Here is a 17,357-nt window from a genome sequence, read left to right as displayed (position 1 = left end):
CCGAAGAAGTGCAAGGCCCCATGCCACAAGTGGCTCGACACCTCCAAATGCCCGAACACCCCCAGCCCCGACGCTTTCTACTCCACGGAGAGGGAGAAGGGTGCAAAAGACCAGCCTGGAAGACAGCGCTGCCATGGGAAGGAAGCCACCAACAAGCAGGCCAAGGCTGGGGACGCGCCATCTAGGAGAGGCTCACAGCAGATCCCGAGCAGGCGGGGCAGCCGGTCAGCAGGCGAGAGCGCTCAGCCAACGGAGGGGGCTTGCAGCAACAAGGCGAGCAGGGCGGCGACCAGGGTGCAAGGGGAGGGCGCGGGGAGAGAAGGGTGGGAGTGGCAAGGCGGAGCCTAGGCAGCGCGAGGGGTGGGGGCAGCAGCAGGCGGGGTCAAGGTCGCATCTCTCACCTGTCTCCCTTAGCCAGCCTCCCTTCAAGTACTCAACTGGGATCACATCATCATCGTCTTAGACATCTCCTCTCTCCGCTCAGCTCACTAGATCGCCGCCTACCATCCAACCCCACCCCCCCACCTTTGTACCAACTCCCTTCCAGTTTGAGATCCCGAGAGGACCGGGCTTCCCATGAGCTGACCCACCAAATGCCTAGGAGTCGCTTCTCATGGAGGTACAAAGCATTTGTGCGCGTGAAGAGCTGACTCACTTTGCACAAGAGCAAGCTCGCTTCACTCAAGAGCCGGCACTTATTAGACAACAACAGGCGAGTCTCATTCAAGAGCTCAGACATGACATCGCAAAACTCAAGGAGGAGGTGTCTTCTTTGAGCACTAATTTGGAGGGCACACCACCCGCAACACTGTAGGCCTAATAGCCACCATGCAATCGGCCATTGCAGATACATCCAAATGGGTAGATGTGGTGAAGCGGGAACCTACAAAAGCAACTGTTTCGGCTATCCTTTTAGAACAACAATAGAGGGCCAATAAGGCTCTCAACATCAGGGTCCGCGAGATCCCACGAACAGAGGTCACACCAATGGACGACGCGACCACCTTTGTTGTGACCACTTTAGGGATCCCTCATCATGCTATATTCTGGGAGCATGGCGAGTGAGGAGAGATCCCAACATAGAGCAGCTCCTCATTATATGGTCCAGAGACACTCAAGCATGCCTAGTAGCATTGTGTTGCAGATCGACCTTTCAGAATCACCCCTCGTTATCCATGGAGAAGGACCTAACACCTCGACAGATAGAGGAGACGTGCTCTCTTGCAGCAGCGAAATGTGACCCACAAGGAGGGAAAGTGGGCAGTAGTGCGGGACGAACCACCTCATCATCGACGCCCGTCGGACGTCCGACCACCCTCCCAATACAGGGGGAGGGTCTATGAGCACAGGATATCGAGACCCTGAGTTGTACCATTTGAAACTGTAATGGTACCTTATGGATAGAGCCTAGGAATTTCAAGGAGTCCTACACAAAATGAGACATAGGTTTTTATATAGACACACATTGGAGCCCAAAGCGACCCCTATCGATAGTCAACGGGTACACTTGGGAATCATCATATAGGGAGGAGATGAGGGAGAGTACACAGATTCGGTGGAATGGCAGTACTATATAGATCATCCCTCATTAGAGCGATCTCTGTTGAGAGGAGGCACCCGCTCTCCAGATTCCTTTGGATTCGGATATGATGCACGGCCAGTCGAGATCTCTTTCTAGCAACATGCTACTTTCCACCAGAGACATAAATACCCCAAGGAAGTGTGAGAGGAGGCCGAGACGTCACCATGCGCACCTCTCTACCAAGATAACATGGATTTCTCGAAGTCCTCCTAGCTGGAGACTTGAACACAAGGACAGGAGCACATACGTACCACTTCTGGATTTTCGAAAGGATGTAGTTTTATTACTCGACATGATCTTGTTGATGTTGGCATATCACGAGTGTCCATTAACAGACGGGCCCCAATCACCTCTCCTGGACATGCACTTTTTTATCTGGGTATGGCACATGATCTCATTCTCTACATGGGTCTTGAGCGATGGCCCTCCTCGAGTGGTTTTACCTATTTTCCATATGAAGAAGGGTCTAGTGTAGTTGGATACATCTTGGGATCCCTACCTTCACACCACACATCATGGACTTCTCTGTGCCACCACTATGGCTAATCACATTTATCTCTTCTTTAGCATCACCCCAATCAGCCGCTTTGCAAAGATGCAAGGACTCAAGGCAGAGGGAAGGGTAGGGTCCCGGCATGATCATGGGAAGATGGACTACATACTTACACCCAAGAGTGTCATAGAGGACACCAGGGCATGGAAGCAGAGGGTCTATTGTTGCTTTATGGATTTCCGCAAAGCCTTTGATATAGTGCCATGGGCACGTCTCATCTGGCGGATACAGGAGCTGGGTTATGGCTAGGAGATTGTCTCAGCTATTATGGCATTATACAAGAGGGTTTATGATAGAGTTCGGGAAGGCAGTCGCTGGACAAATGAGATCCCTAGCACTATTGGGGTCAAACAAGGCTGCCCACCTTCTCCAACCTTGTTTGGCCTTTACATAAACAAGCTCAAGTCCCTTATCGGGACCCTATGGGAGCTGGATGCTCTCTTGCTAGCTCCTTGCTCTAGATTCTATTATATGTTGATGACGTGCTTTTATCTTCCTCCGCTAAGGGGCTCCAAAGACACCTAGATGCACTACTGTCTTTTTGTGAGTCACATGACTAGAAGGTCAACCTTGGTAAAACCAAGGTCATGATCTTCAACACCTCTTGGGCCACTACGAGAGGCCGCTATGGATAGAGAGCAGTTTACTTTTGACGAAACAACGGTTGAGATTGTCTCGCCGTTCACATTCCTGGGGGTTCTATTCTCTCGTCCTATCTTCACGATGAGACCAGGCCCGCCTGAGCAGAGGATACACCTCTCTTGCCCGACTGGAGAGAGTGCTTCCACTCACACTTTCAGGACCCCCGACAAAGATTCTCCTATTCTATTCCTTGGTCCAACCAACAGGCATGTATGGCATCCCTTGTTGGGGGCCAGACCTCTCAGATACAGAGTGGGCTCGCGTGGATGATCCGCAATTAGCCATCGGTTCCGCATCAAATCATTCAAGCTGAGTTCGGGGCATCTCCATTGTATGGCAGCCCTTGTTGGGGGGCCAGACCTCTCAAATACAAAGTGGGGCTCGCGTGGATGATCCGCAATAAGCCATCGGTTCCCCATCAAATCATTCACGCTGAGTTCGGGGCATCCCCATTTTAGTTAGATGCAGCCTTCAAGACTATCACTTACCTGTACCGCATGTGGGACTATGGCTCCTACATCGGAGGGCGACGTAGACTACCATGGTTGGCCATGTCCTCTTCTATGGCCTTAGCGGTGCAGGGTGATCAAAGATGTTGGTATGCACACACATACAGGTCGTTCGAGAGACTAGGATTCCAAATGGACCAAGCCGCAGCCCTTCCAATACAACGTTGACGCCCCATTCGTCCTCTTTCGAGGCAATGAGTTCAAAATGTTCCGAGAGGAACTTTTACAGCTACACACATTCATGACCTGGTTGGCACCGAGGGAGCGCTGGGTGAAGCTCAGCTTCTATAGGAATCACTGCTTGCGCATCTCCGAGGAGGGTTTGATTGACTTGCCAGGGTACACTTGGATCCACCTACCACACTCGCTCAGGATTGCTATTGGACAATTCTGTGTTTCATCACACCGACTCCGTATCAAGAGTGGATGAGCCGAGGGGGTACCTAGAGACTCTATGACCAACATGAGATCAAGTCAGAGGAGAACTTCGTCTTCCGGTTACTAGTTTACTACAAGATCCATGGACGATACCACTGCCTCTTCAAAGACGGCTTCGAGCCCCTTTCCTGGCTTCGAGCCCCTTTCCAGACTTCTCTTGTACCCAAACCAAAGGTGCCTCGCCGCTTTCATTCATGAGGCGGTTTGTCTCATCAGATCGTAGAGACATGGATGGGGGGCTTTATCAGACTCATCTCAGAGTGTGATCACCATCCAGAGTATATTGCACCCCTAACCACGAATAGCAAGCAAGGCAGAGACCTTAAGACTCATACGCGTCACATTCGACAGAGGACAAACGCACATATCACACTAGCTCACATCTCATCCACTTTTAAACCAAGGACGCGGCTGATAGGTGTCACTGTAGCGCTTGTCAAACGTAGAGCCGTTGCCAAGAAGTCACGACAAACTACACCCACAGACAGCAAACAATGATCTATCGTGGGCTTCATGCATGTACAACCTTGCCCATCACATCGAGTCTACTTTAACATCTCATGCCGTGTGTGTGTGTGTGTGATATTGGGTTAGGCTATATCTGCTAGGATGATGATGATGATGATGTTAGTGAGGAATATGATTATGGTGATATTCATGCTGATGACATTAACTATCTCCTAGACAATTATTTTCTAGCATGGGTTAGGATACTCATTTAGTAGCTCCACCCCTTTTTCTCATCGCATTAGGTTTTTTATCAGTCTCATGGACCCATCGGTCTTCAGTAGACTTTAATAAACTTCCTTTCTTTCTTTCTAGGCCTCCTTATCCCCCCCGATCCGTACTTCCCTAGGGAAAAATAATAATAATTTAAAAAGGAGACTTACCAAACATACCTTAAACTGTTTTCCCATACGGTAAACAAAACTAGTACTCATGCCCGACCTATAGTAGCACCTTGGGGTAAAACAAGCGCATGCAAGAAATGCAAGTATCACAAGCCATCAAAAGGGCTTCATCCAACCTGAAATCAATGCCCCTATAAACTTTTTTACATAGGGAAATAAACTTCCCAAAACCTTCATCAGAATCTGGCACTGAATTTCTCGCCTAGAACAATTGAACTTTTTACAAACCCCTGAAGCTGTGTCCTATTTCAAAACCACATTAGCACTAGAATATCTTTCACTAAAGCAAGCTCTTCATTGTTGCAAAGCTGTTCACCTATGACAGAAAATTGCAGCAGCTCTTTTCCATGTCTGCACAAATGTGTAGCTCTGTTCTCTGTCCAAAAAACAGCAAGCACTCCATGTTGAGGTTATGTTGGATTCTTGCCCTCCCTCTTGCAGATCTGCAAATAAGCTTTCTATGAATCAAAAAATTGATTGCTTGCATATAAAGCCATGCTACTTCTTGGCCGTAAAATCTCCATTGACCTACATTACTAAATTCATGTGGGCTTGGGGATCTCTAGCTTGAAGTCCACCTTTGACTCCACCACTTTTGAAGTTGACTTCACCTAGTCTTCACTAGTGAGCAAGCTTGGCTCTGATAGCATGTGAGAATATCATTCAACAGATTTGCATATAGCAGAAGCAAGTATTCGGTTAGTTCACTAAACTTGAACACCAAGAATAGATGAACAAGGGTAAATCTAATCCGTTGTTGCAAGAGACTGAAGGGTGAATGAATGACCAAAAAGCAGGCGGTAGGACCCTCCCATATAGGATCACCTCCAGCCAACCGTGGTCTGCTACCCTGCCAAGTGGATGACATCTGTGCCCTGACTAGGAACAAGGTGGGATAGAGCTCACTTTTAGCCAACTTGCAAATGACTCTTAGCAAACGCCGTCACTTCCTAGCCAACACATGGCAGTCCAGTCCTATACATGTCCTCTAGATCTGGCCACTCTAATTGCCTGGCACATGGCTAATTTTTGGATCAGCCTAGCCATCTCACATCCTATCCTAATGTGCTCATTCACTTCTCATATGGGGGCCTTACAAACTAAGAAATTAAGAACTAATCCCTCCCCCCCCCCCTTCCCTTGAAGTAATCTCCCAACTAGCGTTCACTGATGCATGTGCAGGTCTATACTAAGAGACAGGGTGAGGACACTAGATGTAGTGTTTGAAGTCGTCTCTGCTGTGTAAGCTGTCATGGCATTTTCAAGTGCTTGTTTCCCCCAAATGTCCTATCCCACTCACCTCGATCCCATTGAAAGAAAGAAAGTTTATTAAAGTATGTGGAAGACCGATGGGTCTATGAGACTGATAGAAAACCTGATACAAACCAGTGGAGCCACTAAATCAGGTGGTAACCCTTGTGGGTCATGTCCCAGGTCTGAACATGGATGGGAGTGTGATCTGCATGTCTGTCCCAAGAAACTTTATGGGGGCACCCCAAGAATGAAAAGACTCGAGATACCAAGAGGGAAATCCTCCCGACAAAGGTCTACAACCGTAGTGGGCTTTGCTGAGCATTGTTAATTTGCTTCTTGTTGGTACCAAGTGTGCATCAAAAACCACGTCAAAATCAAAAGAGCTGACCAACATGTCTCCAGACTGCACACTGAAGACCAAAGTGTCCTCACCTCTGTCCCACAAGAGACCTCAAGACAGACGCCTATGCCTGAAAAATCACCCATTCGGGGGACATCTATGCTGTCCCCCATCTGCAGAAGCCCACTCTAGAGGGATATCAGAATCTATCTGAGCAATCATCCTATTGTTGTCTTTGAGGTGACTAGTCCATCGAATTCTACGTTCTTGAGGAAGATCCTTGAAAATCTTCCAAGAGCCCACAGAAGAAGCATCTCACCTCCCCCAGAATATACCTTGAGGCACCAAGAGGTCTACCAAGATCATCACAAAATAACACTGACAAGAGTAAACACACTAAAAATGGCCAGCTTATCTAATTGACAACTACCACACTAAAAGCAACGAGATACAGCATGGCTAAACTCCAAAAAAGGCCTTTCCTCCTACTACTCTCCAGCATGGGAGCAAAATGTGGTGAGGAATAAATGCCTATGCCAACCTGACAGCCCAAATATCTAACTAAGAGACCTCTTTGGTCCCAAATAAAACAGAAATCCAAGCCCCAACCAGGTCTCATCATTGATCCAAAATCCATTGGATTTATTTTGCCTTTGTTACAAGGCAAAAAAATCAAAAGCTGTAAGCCTGCAGCAAGGCACTCATGGACCAAAGCATCTGAGGGTCTTTTATGTTCTTCCCTTTGCAGGGCTGCCAACCACTGACAAATGGCAACCTCCTTCCTAAAAGGATATCAAATCTCCTAGTCTTGACAATGGAGTCACGAAACTAACATCAGATAGAGCTGCTCCCAAAGCGAGATGAGCGCATAAACTATTTTGTAAGTAGTAATCCTTGTACAGCTGTCTGAAATATGAGCAAAAACTAATTTCAAAAGCAGAAAAACGGCAGCATAACAACAAAGAACTAGCAACAACACGAAAAGATTTTGTACCTGTGATAGCATAGAGTGCACAGAGTCTATAAAAGTCCAATGACCGATCCTGCAGGTCCACAGGACAGGAAAAGTTTCAAGATATATTTTGCAACCAGAGTGCAGAAAATCCCCCCCACGTCCTCCTAAAAACAAAGCAACTATGGAAGGTTTCACATGGTATTTGGCATGCTTAGCAGAAACAAGATTGTTGAGCAGCTCTTTTTCCAGTCTCTTATTGGAAAGATCTATGCATTCTGCCCCAGCCAGACAAAGGGTACTGAGATCCATCAGGAATTTGTCTTCTGGAATTCAGTGAGTAGCGAAAATCTCATATGGACGAATAGCTATCTCCAATGGACCCAACTTGTTACTGCCCAACCCTCAAAAAGTGCACTGCATAATGCCTCCCCTTTCCTTTCACCATCGGTTAGTCCACATCCAGATTGGCCGTTGCACAGAGGTGACAGGATAATCACATGAGCGTGCTTCTTTTACAGAAGCATTGTTGACAGCTGAAACAAATTATTAGTAGCTATTGAGTGAGGTGGACATAGAAGCTCTGTTGGGAGAGATGATATAAGCCCAAAAAGATGTACATATAACGCATTTAAATTATTGATCCCAGAAATATTAAATTGTACTAATACAGGCAGGTCACTTTTAATCATCTTCCAGACGAAAGCCCTCTGTTCGTACAAATCTCATGCCCAACTTTTTGGGAATCAGAAAACCCATTTCGCCACATCAACAGGCTCGCGTGTAGCGTGGAATTCTTTAAACAAAACTCAAAGTCAAACATATATACTGTAGATACAAGTAGTTCTGTTTAACCTTTCCACATTATCATCAGGTTCCTTGAAATTGGATATGCTGCTTGCACATAGGGAAACACTGCTTGTTTTGGCAAATTTATTGACCTCATGCACAATTTTAGAATAGAGAACGAAAGTTTGAGGGCTTTCTACCACTAATGTCATGAGAGTGGACTGTGCATCTCTACTCTGAGCTTACAGCGCTGTCTTGTGTTATCTCTGATGCTACCCCTTGCTGGGTTATTAGTTTCATCTACTTCGTTGAAGCTTTTCAGGTAGTATTGACAGAGATGGTTTAATCATCATGCAAGCTGAGTCTTTGGATTCTCTTCAATTTTTTTTTTTTTTTTTTAAAGTTGAGGTCAGTGAATTCCATTGATCATTATGATGAATTAAGAGTGCTTGTAAATGGGAGAAGTAGTGGGTCTGCATAGGCAAAGTGATACCAAAGTACTCCTAGCATCACGCTCTATGGTGGGCATCCCTTGTAAACTCTAGAACAAGCCTCTTCTGGCATTCCTGATTGTGTAGCCGATCCAGAACCCATGGTAGTTATTGGAATGGGCATCCCCATAAGACAAAGGCACCATGGATAACCCATGACAAGTAAAGGGTGAGCATGGCTAAATAATCCTTTTGTTACTTGGGCATAATGGCATTCACCTTAAACATGCGGTCAACTTTCTTTCCACGACCAACTACACGCATGTTTTGTCGTGTATCCAAGACTATATATCCATATTTATTGAACCAAACTTCCAAATCTCTTTCGATCATTTGCTCAACTGACACAAGGTTCTTTGTGATACTTAGCACATACATAACATCACCAAGCATTTGCTTAGCTCCACCTTTTGACTCTATGGGTACATTCCCAGTGTGTGTATCATTACAGCAATGGCCATCAACAAAGCCGTCGACTCTGATCATATGAAGAACAGCATGCTCAGTCGCCTCTTGCTCTAGTCTGCCTAGTCTCCAACACTCTACAACTTCATAAAGAACTCTCTCTCCTCCCTGGTCCTAGATGACCTATAACGAAACACAGGTGCCTAAAAATATGCCTAGCCAGTGAGCCAATGGACCCTCTGCTTAATCTGCTCCATAAAACCAATGAAGGAATATAGCTATGCCGATTTGCTTCCGTCTACGAGTGTCTCATAAATCCTAAGTAATAGTGAAACCCTCCCATACGAACAACACCCTCATGACTCCCCAAGTGCCCACAATGGAGGCAAGACCCCTCTCCCACCGTCTGGACCATTGCATCAAATATGTGTCCTTAATCATCAAAGCGAAGCTCATTCCAAATCCTCGGCAGCCTATCCCTCTCACCCAGAGTCTGAGGAGGAACACATATGAGGGTTGCTCTGAGCTATCACTAGACCACTGCCAAGATAGGCGACAAAGAAAGTCTAATGTGGGCATCTGTGATCCATCTCATGCGCATCATCCAAGCACCGCCTTTGTAGGGAGCGCACATGAAGATCAATGATTTAGAAACCACCCTCACACAAGGGCAAGAAGATAGTGCTCCAAGCCACTCTAACCCTCATGCGATTTATGCCATTAGATCCAGACCAGAGGAAGTTCCACTCCCATCTACTAAGCTGGTCAATGCAAGAGCATGAAAAGCACAAGCAAGAAGAGGTGCACTAAGCAGAGGCTAATAATACCTGACTCCACCACAGGGGCTCTAAGGGAGTGGAGCTCCAATAAAGAGGAGAATGTTGCTTGAGCTTGACCACTGCTCAGTTTTTGCAAAGTATGACAACTAGCTCCTCCCACACCACCAGTCCATATCTCTCCACATGCCATCACTAAGTTTCATATCTCAAATGGTGTGATCCTCTTAGGATAGATGCCACCACTCTCTTGGATGTCTGGATAATAGTTCGAGCAAATATTCTTTGTTCAAAGCCCTTGTTCAAGAAAAACCTCACCTTATATGAACGATATGTACTGCGTCTAATAATATCTATACTTTGGTGTTTAATCCTCTCTCATGACTCCATGAATTTACACTACAAGCATCCTTCTACAACAGTCCCATCTAAGCAAAGTGTCTCAAGGAGGGACCACATCTCTCACCCTTAAACAAGCGTGTGATGTCTTCCATCCACCCTATTTGCAGGACTTTGCTCTTAACTATCCTCTGTTTCATGAACGTTGGCTTCCAGATGTATTTGACTCCTCACTCTAGACCAAGTAATTCTTGGGGCTAGCTCGCAATCCCTAAGAGAAGAACAGAGGGGTAGTTTTGTCTTATGCACAAGAAACTAGTCAAAACCATTTTCTATTGTTTTCCATTTCATTTCAAGTGTCCTAACACACCAACCACATGTGGCAGCATATACAAAAGGTACGTCAATCACCACCAACACCTAATATCCAATACTCGACATGTGTTCTCAAAGGCATAGTATAGATGCAACCTTGCATACCTATGCAATCTATGATTAAAATGGATTGCCCAGCAAAGTATTTGAACATGCCCATGGCTTCTACTTGGCTTCCCTCTTAGACAACATGACCTTTGGCTAATCAACATTCAGTGTGAGACTACTATATTGACAAAAAAATATTCCAAGGAATACATCAGTTCCTTCGCCTTGGCCTGAAGATCATGAGAAAAGAACCACATTGCCTCAATAGAGAAGAAGAATGATAGCTCTTAAAACCATGGGCTCAAAAATTCCCTCCTATAAAAAATCCATCACCATTTGTTCTACTATAGTTTGACCACATCCATTGTATGCTCCAAAGGCACTCCTATTCATCCATTCTTTTCTATAGATTAGATTTGGGGCCATATACAAGGCTCTCAAATGCAACCATTGAGACCTTCTTCCCATCATCCATGCTCCTCTATATGCACACTTAGAGTCACCAAGTGATTAGTGATATTATCATTTTCATGAAGACCTGCTGAGCACTGGCGACTGTCGATGAGTACTGCCCGCCTCAGTCTCCTAGCTGTGACTCTTCTAGTCTACAAATATCCGTGCTCATAGCCGTTCCCTTTGCTGTTTTCCTGGCTTTTCCTGCTGTCTGTAAGCCTGGTTCTTCCTCTCCCTTTGCTGTTTTCCTGGCTTCTTCTCTTCCCCATAAGCCTGAACTTTTCCTGCTTTAACATCTGCAAATATCTGTGTTCATAGGGCTTCTGCCTTTGCTGTTTTTCTGGTTCTTTCTGCTGTCCATAAACCCTGGTTCTAACTTATTCCTGTCCATAAGCATTTCTGAGTGGATTTTTTTGCTGTGCATTGGGTCTTTTTCGTGGCTGAAATTGGATATTATTCAATACAAAAGGGATGACCTCAAGCATCGTCAGGCTCTCGTGTCAGAAGGTCCGGAGCAATGTGCTAATCCTAAGCTGCAGCCTTTGCAGATATTTTGCAGGAAGGATTTTCTGAAATCAATCAAGCATGGGGAGATGAATCCATGCTGGAGTTTTGTGCCTCTGTTCTGGGTCAAGTTTCATATGCCCCAGTCATGAGCTTGGGTTCAAAAAGCTGTTATATTGTCCTTTCCAAGAAGGATGCCTGATGCTGCAGATGTCGCACAATGGCTGAAATCACTCTGAAAAGAATGCTATGTTGCAGGCTCTTACAATGCCGCCAAAGGATTTCATGAGGTTTTCTTTATAGCTTCTAAAATGGGCAACAGTTATTCAAGAAATCCCCTTTGATTTTTGCGAATCAGTTCGTGCATGTATATCCTTGGATGCCTACTAAGAATTATCAAAGTCTCATTCAACACAAATGTCTTGTCTGGGTGGAGGTGGTGGGAAAGTAATTTGTACCCTGCACTCGCCTAGGAATGCTAATCATATTTGTTGTTGTGGGATACTGACAAGCCCACCCCCCCACATGCAGCTTTATAGGTGGATATGCCAGGTATCGCTTGCACACCCCAATGATACCTCTATGCCACACTGTCATGCAAAGAACTCGTGGTTTGGGGGCTGCATCCCCACCCAAGGCTACTAAAAAGGGCAAGGATGAAATGTGTACTACACAAAATGACAAATGGGGAGAAAGAAAAAGAAAAAGAAAGAAAGTCTATTAACGTCCACTGGAGACCAAAAGGTCTATGGGACAGCAAGAAACCCTCTAGTACATCTGCTTTAGGGAGGGCACATGGCAGCTCCCAAGGAGTGCAAAAAGCAACCCCAATTATTTAGAGTACCTACATGATATTCTGAAGAGTAAACAGCCATACATCAGTTTAAGACTGAGAGTCTTTTGGTTTTGATTTAAAATCTCTGATTATTGCTACCCCTTCACAGTAAACTGCCCATTTTCCATCCTTTCTGCCAGCCCTGACTTTAGCTAATTCAGTTGCCTTAATCTTGAGTTGATTTTGTGTAAGCTCCTCTGCTATCCATACTTTGGTGCCCTTCAGCTTGTAAGATTGTCGAAGAAGCTTGACCCGCATATCTTTTGACTTCAGTGTAAGGATTGCATGACCTCTATAGTGCAAAATAGAAGCTGGCCTGGAGTCGTCATCATCCTGCTCATCATCATTCACCCTTCTTTTGATTGGCAGCAGCCTAAGAAACAATTCAGCAAGGAGAATTGGCAGTAGAAACTAGGGCACTTTACTTCTGCAGAAACATCCATTGTCCTTAATGAACAATCCGGCTTTCAGGGTGCCATCCATTGTTTGGCGATGGAAGTTAAGAAAATGACAAGTTACATTCTCGTCAAAAAACCATGCATGATAAAGGCTGCTCTTCCAAAGCTTTTTCCAAAAGCCTGCATACAATGGACTGCTATGCCTAAATGCTTCGTGGATGGAGAATAAGCGGTAACTTGATGATGTGGTGCAGGCTGCAGCATTACTACACTAATTTTTATGCAGCCCCTCCTTTCTCCCCTATAGAGGTTAATGCTAGGGAGGTGTTTCTTCGAAATATTCAAAAATTCTCTCAGGGTTGTCCCTTATCACCAACCCTGTTTGGCCTCTACATCGATGAGCTTGAGACTTTCATGGGAGCGTTCGGAGGGACCGGTTGCTCACTTGCCAAGATCATCATCAGGATTCTTCTTTATGCAGATGATGTGGCACTCTTGTCGTCCACACCCGAGGGGCTCCACAGACACCTGGATGCACTCCAGGCTTTTTGTTTATCCCATGATTTGGAAGTCAACCTTGGCAAGACTAAGGTCATGATCTTTAACATCTCTCGAGCAAACATGCAACGGAAGCAGGTTACTTTTACTTTTGGTAGGTCACCAATTGAGATCGTATACTCATACACTTACTTGGGGGTCATCTTCTCCGGCCCGATCTTCACGATGAGACCAACGATGCAGGCCAGACTCAGCAGGTGATACGCCTCATTGGCTCGGCTAGAGAGACAATGCTTTCACTCCCACTTCCAGGACCCTCGGACCAAGGCTCTTCTCTTCGACTCTTTACTCCAACCAGCCGGTATGTATGGCAGCCCTTGTAGGGGGCCTGACATGTCAGAGATAGAGTGGACACGGGTGGAGCGCCTAGAGATCCTCATGCTCTCACGGATGATCCGAGGGAAACCGTCTGTACCACATCACATCATTCAGGCCGAGTTTGGTGCTTCTCCACTCCAGCTAGATGCAGCCTTTCAAACCATCACATATCTACACCGGGTTAGATCATATGGGGACTGCACATCAGGGAGACAGAGGTTGCCATGGTTGGCTCTCGATTCCTCCATGAGGTTGGCAACAGAGGGAGACGAGCGATGCTGGTATGCACGGACTCACAGATGGTTTGTGAGACTGATAGGATACCTCCTTTTCACTACAGTTTAGATGCCCCTCCGGTACTCCCACCCACCATCCCGATTGGGCCACACACCAACCAGGTCATTCAAGAGGATCTCCTACAGCTACACACCTTTGGGCCTGGTTGGAGCCAAGGAAGCTCCCAGTGAAGCTGAGTTTCTACAGAGATTATTGTCTTCGTATTTCGGAGAAGGGATTCATCACACCACCGGGGTACACTGAGCTTCATATGCCTCACTCACTACGGATCTCCATCGGACAGTTTCGGGTATCATCACATCGCCTCCGCATAGAGAGCCGCAGAGCAGAGGGGATTCCTAGGGAGCATCGCTTATGCATATTGTGCGACTGTCAGGAGGTTGGAGCGGGAGGAGCATTTTATTTTCAGGTGCCTAGTGTACTGATCCGAGGTCGCTACCACTGCCTCTTCAGAGACAGCTCCGGGCTCCTTTCGAGATTCCTCGCCTACCTAGATCAGAGATGCCTCGCGGCCTTCATTCACGAGGCGGTCCGACACAAAGAGTACTTACTCAGGCGACGGGGCTTGGCCACATCATCAGACACCTCTCAAAGCAGGATCACAAAGTTCTTCCCATCGAGTGACATTGATCGTCCAGTCTCTAGCCGCAGACGTGACAAAGACCCTAACCCGACGACCGCAGCACGACACACGAGACATCGAGGGGGGACACAGATCACTCTGGGGGACCTCCCGTCATTGTTTAGACCCGAGATATGTCCCATGGGAGTCACGGAGGATCTGGTCTTGTGTCGAGCCTCGTCCAGGAGACCGAGACGCACGGCATCCCTTGACGGGCGCCAACGTCCCATCACCGGCTATGCACAAGCCACGACAACATGACATACGAAAGATTCCGCTCCGCTCCACTCCTTTTCTTTTCTTTTCATTGTTACATCCAGATGTATTTGATTATGTATGATCAGACTTAGGGTTCAGCACGGGTGATGATGCTCGTTTCAGTAGCTCCACCCTTACTGTGATTTGTATCAGGTTTTCTTTCAGTCTCATAGACCCATTGGTCTTCCGAAGACTCTAATAGAATTTCTCTTTTTCTTTTCTTTCTGCTCTAGATGAGGCGTATTTTGGAACCGCCATTTATTGATAAAGACCTGAAAGCAGCACTATCCCGATTGGGACGCTCCAAATCCTTAGGGTGGGATGGCCTCAGTTGAGTTCTTTGCTGAATTTTGGGATCAGTTGAGACCTCTTCTGCTACACATGATCACTGATGCTTGGCTTTCGAGCACTATGCCTTGGTTGTGGAAACAAGGATTGTTGTGTTCGATTCCCAAAAAAAGATTATGTGAACATTTGTCAGATTGGCAGCCGATTACACTCATGCATGCATAGTTGCATCCGTACACGTATGGATGTTTTTTCTGTACGGCCGTACGTACGGCTTTCCGCACTTTTTTTTTTTTTTGGGTAGTGTGTGTTGTTGTTGTTGGGGGGGGGGGGGGGGGGTTGTTTTTGGTTTTTGGGCGGAGTTTTGTTTTTTGGGTGTGGTTGGTTTTTTTGTTAAGTGTGTGTGGGGGGGGCCTTGGGAAGGGGGGGGGGGGGGGGGGGGTTTGTTTTATTTGGGAGGGGGGGTCGATTTTGTGCCTGGCTAAAACCTTGGAAAACACATTTTTAGCACTATTCTAATCCGTACGTTGCTAATCCATACTCCGTACGCTATTGGCCAACTTTGGCTATGGTTGGCCTCAAGGATGGTCTCAAGGAGCAGAAGGATGAGGAGGAGGATGGTGCTGATGCAAATGATGATGAGGATGAGGATGAGCAAGAGGATGAGGATGAGGATGCAGACTGCAGCTTGAGGCTTGAGCCTCATCAGTTGTGAATCGTGATGCATTTCAATTTTCAGCTTTATTTCCGGGCTGTGGCGACCTTTTCTTCTATGATTTTTTGGTGTAGTACCTACTACCTTTGATCATGATGTTTGGTGTAGACTGTGGTATTGATCTATCATTGACACTATGTATCAGAATCCTGATTCCAAATGACTCTGGTCTCTGGAGAAAGTTTGTAGCTCTATGTCAATGTAATGTGTATAATGTATATCTTTCTAAATGTTTTTGAATAAAATTAGGGTCACGTATGTTTCAACCCTAGGGGCTGAACCATACTCCAATCATACTTCCATACTCGTATGATGTATGCGTATGGTAACATATGGAAAAAACTATGCATGCATGTGGTGTACAAGCTGATTTCTAAAATGCTGGTATAACGCACATCCAATTTCTTCTACATTGGGCTGCACCTGCTGCCCACTGTGGGTTTGTGCCCCGCAAACAGATTATGGATAATATTGCTAATGCTTACATTGGAATTGAAAATGCCAAATACACAAGACAAGATGCCTTGATCATGCAAGTGAATTGAGAAAGCTTTTGACACCACTTGATGGGATTTCAATGTGGATGTTATGGCTTAGTTGGACTTTGGACCCAAAATCCAAAGTGGTTTATTGGCTTTAGGAAGATTGCCTCTTGTCTAATGCCCTCTCTTCTTCTTGGACCTTGGGTCAATCTACCCGTCAAGGCTGCCCTCTCGAGGCCTTGCTATTTGCTATAGCTACTCATCCAATGTTGATGCATATAAATGCCTTGGTCTCACAGCAGTGTTTGCATGGCATTGATTTGCCTGGAGATGTACCTTTTGTAAGCCAAGCTTATACAGATGACTACTTTTTCTTTTTGTGGAATTCTCAGTCAGAGGTTTGGCACAGTTAGAATTATAGATATAATTCAGCAGTGACCAATGTAATATAATAAGCTGGGCACTTTTCCCTCTTTAAGAGGTTTTTCCCCCTAACCGCAGTTAGTTCACTAACTATGGTTAGTGACTACTAAGGTTTTGTCACTAGGACAAAACCTTATCTTTTCCTTCAGTGTGTTGTACTCTTACTCTCTTCTATTGCAACTAAGCTTTCAGCTTCCAAGCTTCCAGCTCTCACACTCTCTCTTGCTCTCTCTCACTCACTTTATACTCACATTTGGTATCAGAGCGGGTTCAAGAGCTTCGGGCTCCCTGCTCCCTTCAAGCACCACCCCTTTGCTTCACGTTTCAGCCTGCTCCAACTCGTCCGTACAGTCCGTACGACTGTACGGAATTCTGACGTACTGCCTCCGTACATTCTCCGTACTGCCTCCGTACAGCTCCCGTAAAGACTTCCGTACAGGTCCTGTGCAGCGCCGTGCATCGTCCGTACATTCTTCGTGCAGCACCGTACAAAGTACCTACAGTCTCCGTACAGACTACCCTACCTGTATCGCTCCTCTCCGTACAGACCCGCCATACAACTGTCGTACAGCAACCGTACAGCGCCGTACAGGTCGCCGTACCTGCGCTGCAACGTCCGTACAAATTCGCCGTACAGTTGGATTATGTACCTGCACTGACAGTTCCGTACCTGCCGTACAGTCCGTACGTACTGTACCGTACAATCCGTACCATCTGTACCTTTCATAGATTTGCGTGCATTTCTGTACTTTCAGATCTGTATTTGCAGATTTACACAGGTTGCCTTCAGCCACAGGTGTTC

At 46.2% G+C, this 17,357-nt stretch overlaps 1 protein-coding gene across 2 annotated transcripts in view; it reads right to left on the bottom strand.

The window, feature by feature from the left end:
• LOC147887616 (alpha,alpha-trehalose-phosphate synthase [UDP-forming] 1-like) overlaps positions 1-17,357 on the bottom strand; it is a 266,990-nt gene that overhangs the window by 65,981 nt on the left and 183,652 nt on the right. For both annotated transcript variants that reach the window (XM_087393097.1, XM_087393098.1), the window contains exon 8: positions 7,224-7,272. In XM_087393097.1, coding sequence (XP_087249223.1) covers positions 7,224-7,272 — 49 coding nt within the window. The remainder of the gene's footprint in view (positions 1-7,223; positions 7,273-17,357) is intronic.

The sequence above is a fragment of the Dipteris shenzhenensis genome, chromosome 22, assembly GCF_047967505.1.
Source record: "Dipteris shenzhenensis isolate YYH24624 ecotype China chromosome 22, Dip_SZ_1.0, whole genome shotgun sequence".
Taxonomy (NCBI): domain Eukaryota; kingdom Viridiplantae; phylum Streptophyta; class Polypodiopsida; order Gleicheniales; family Dipteridaceae; genus Dipteris; species Dipteris shenzhenensis.
This window is presented reverse-complemented; position numbering and strand designations above follow the sequence as displayed.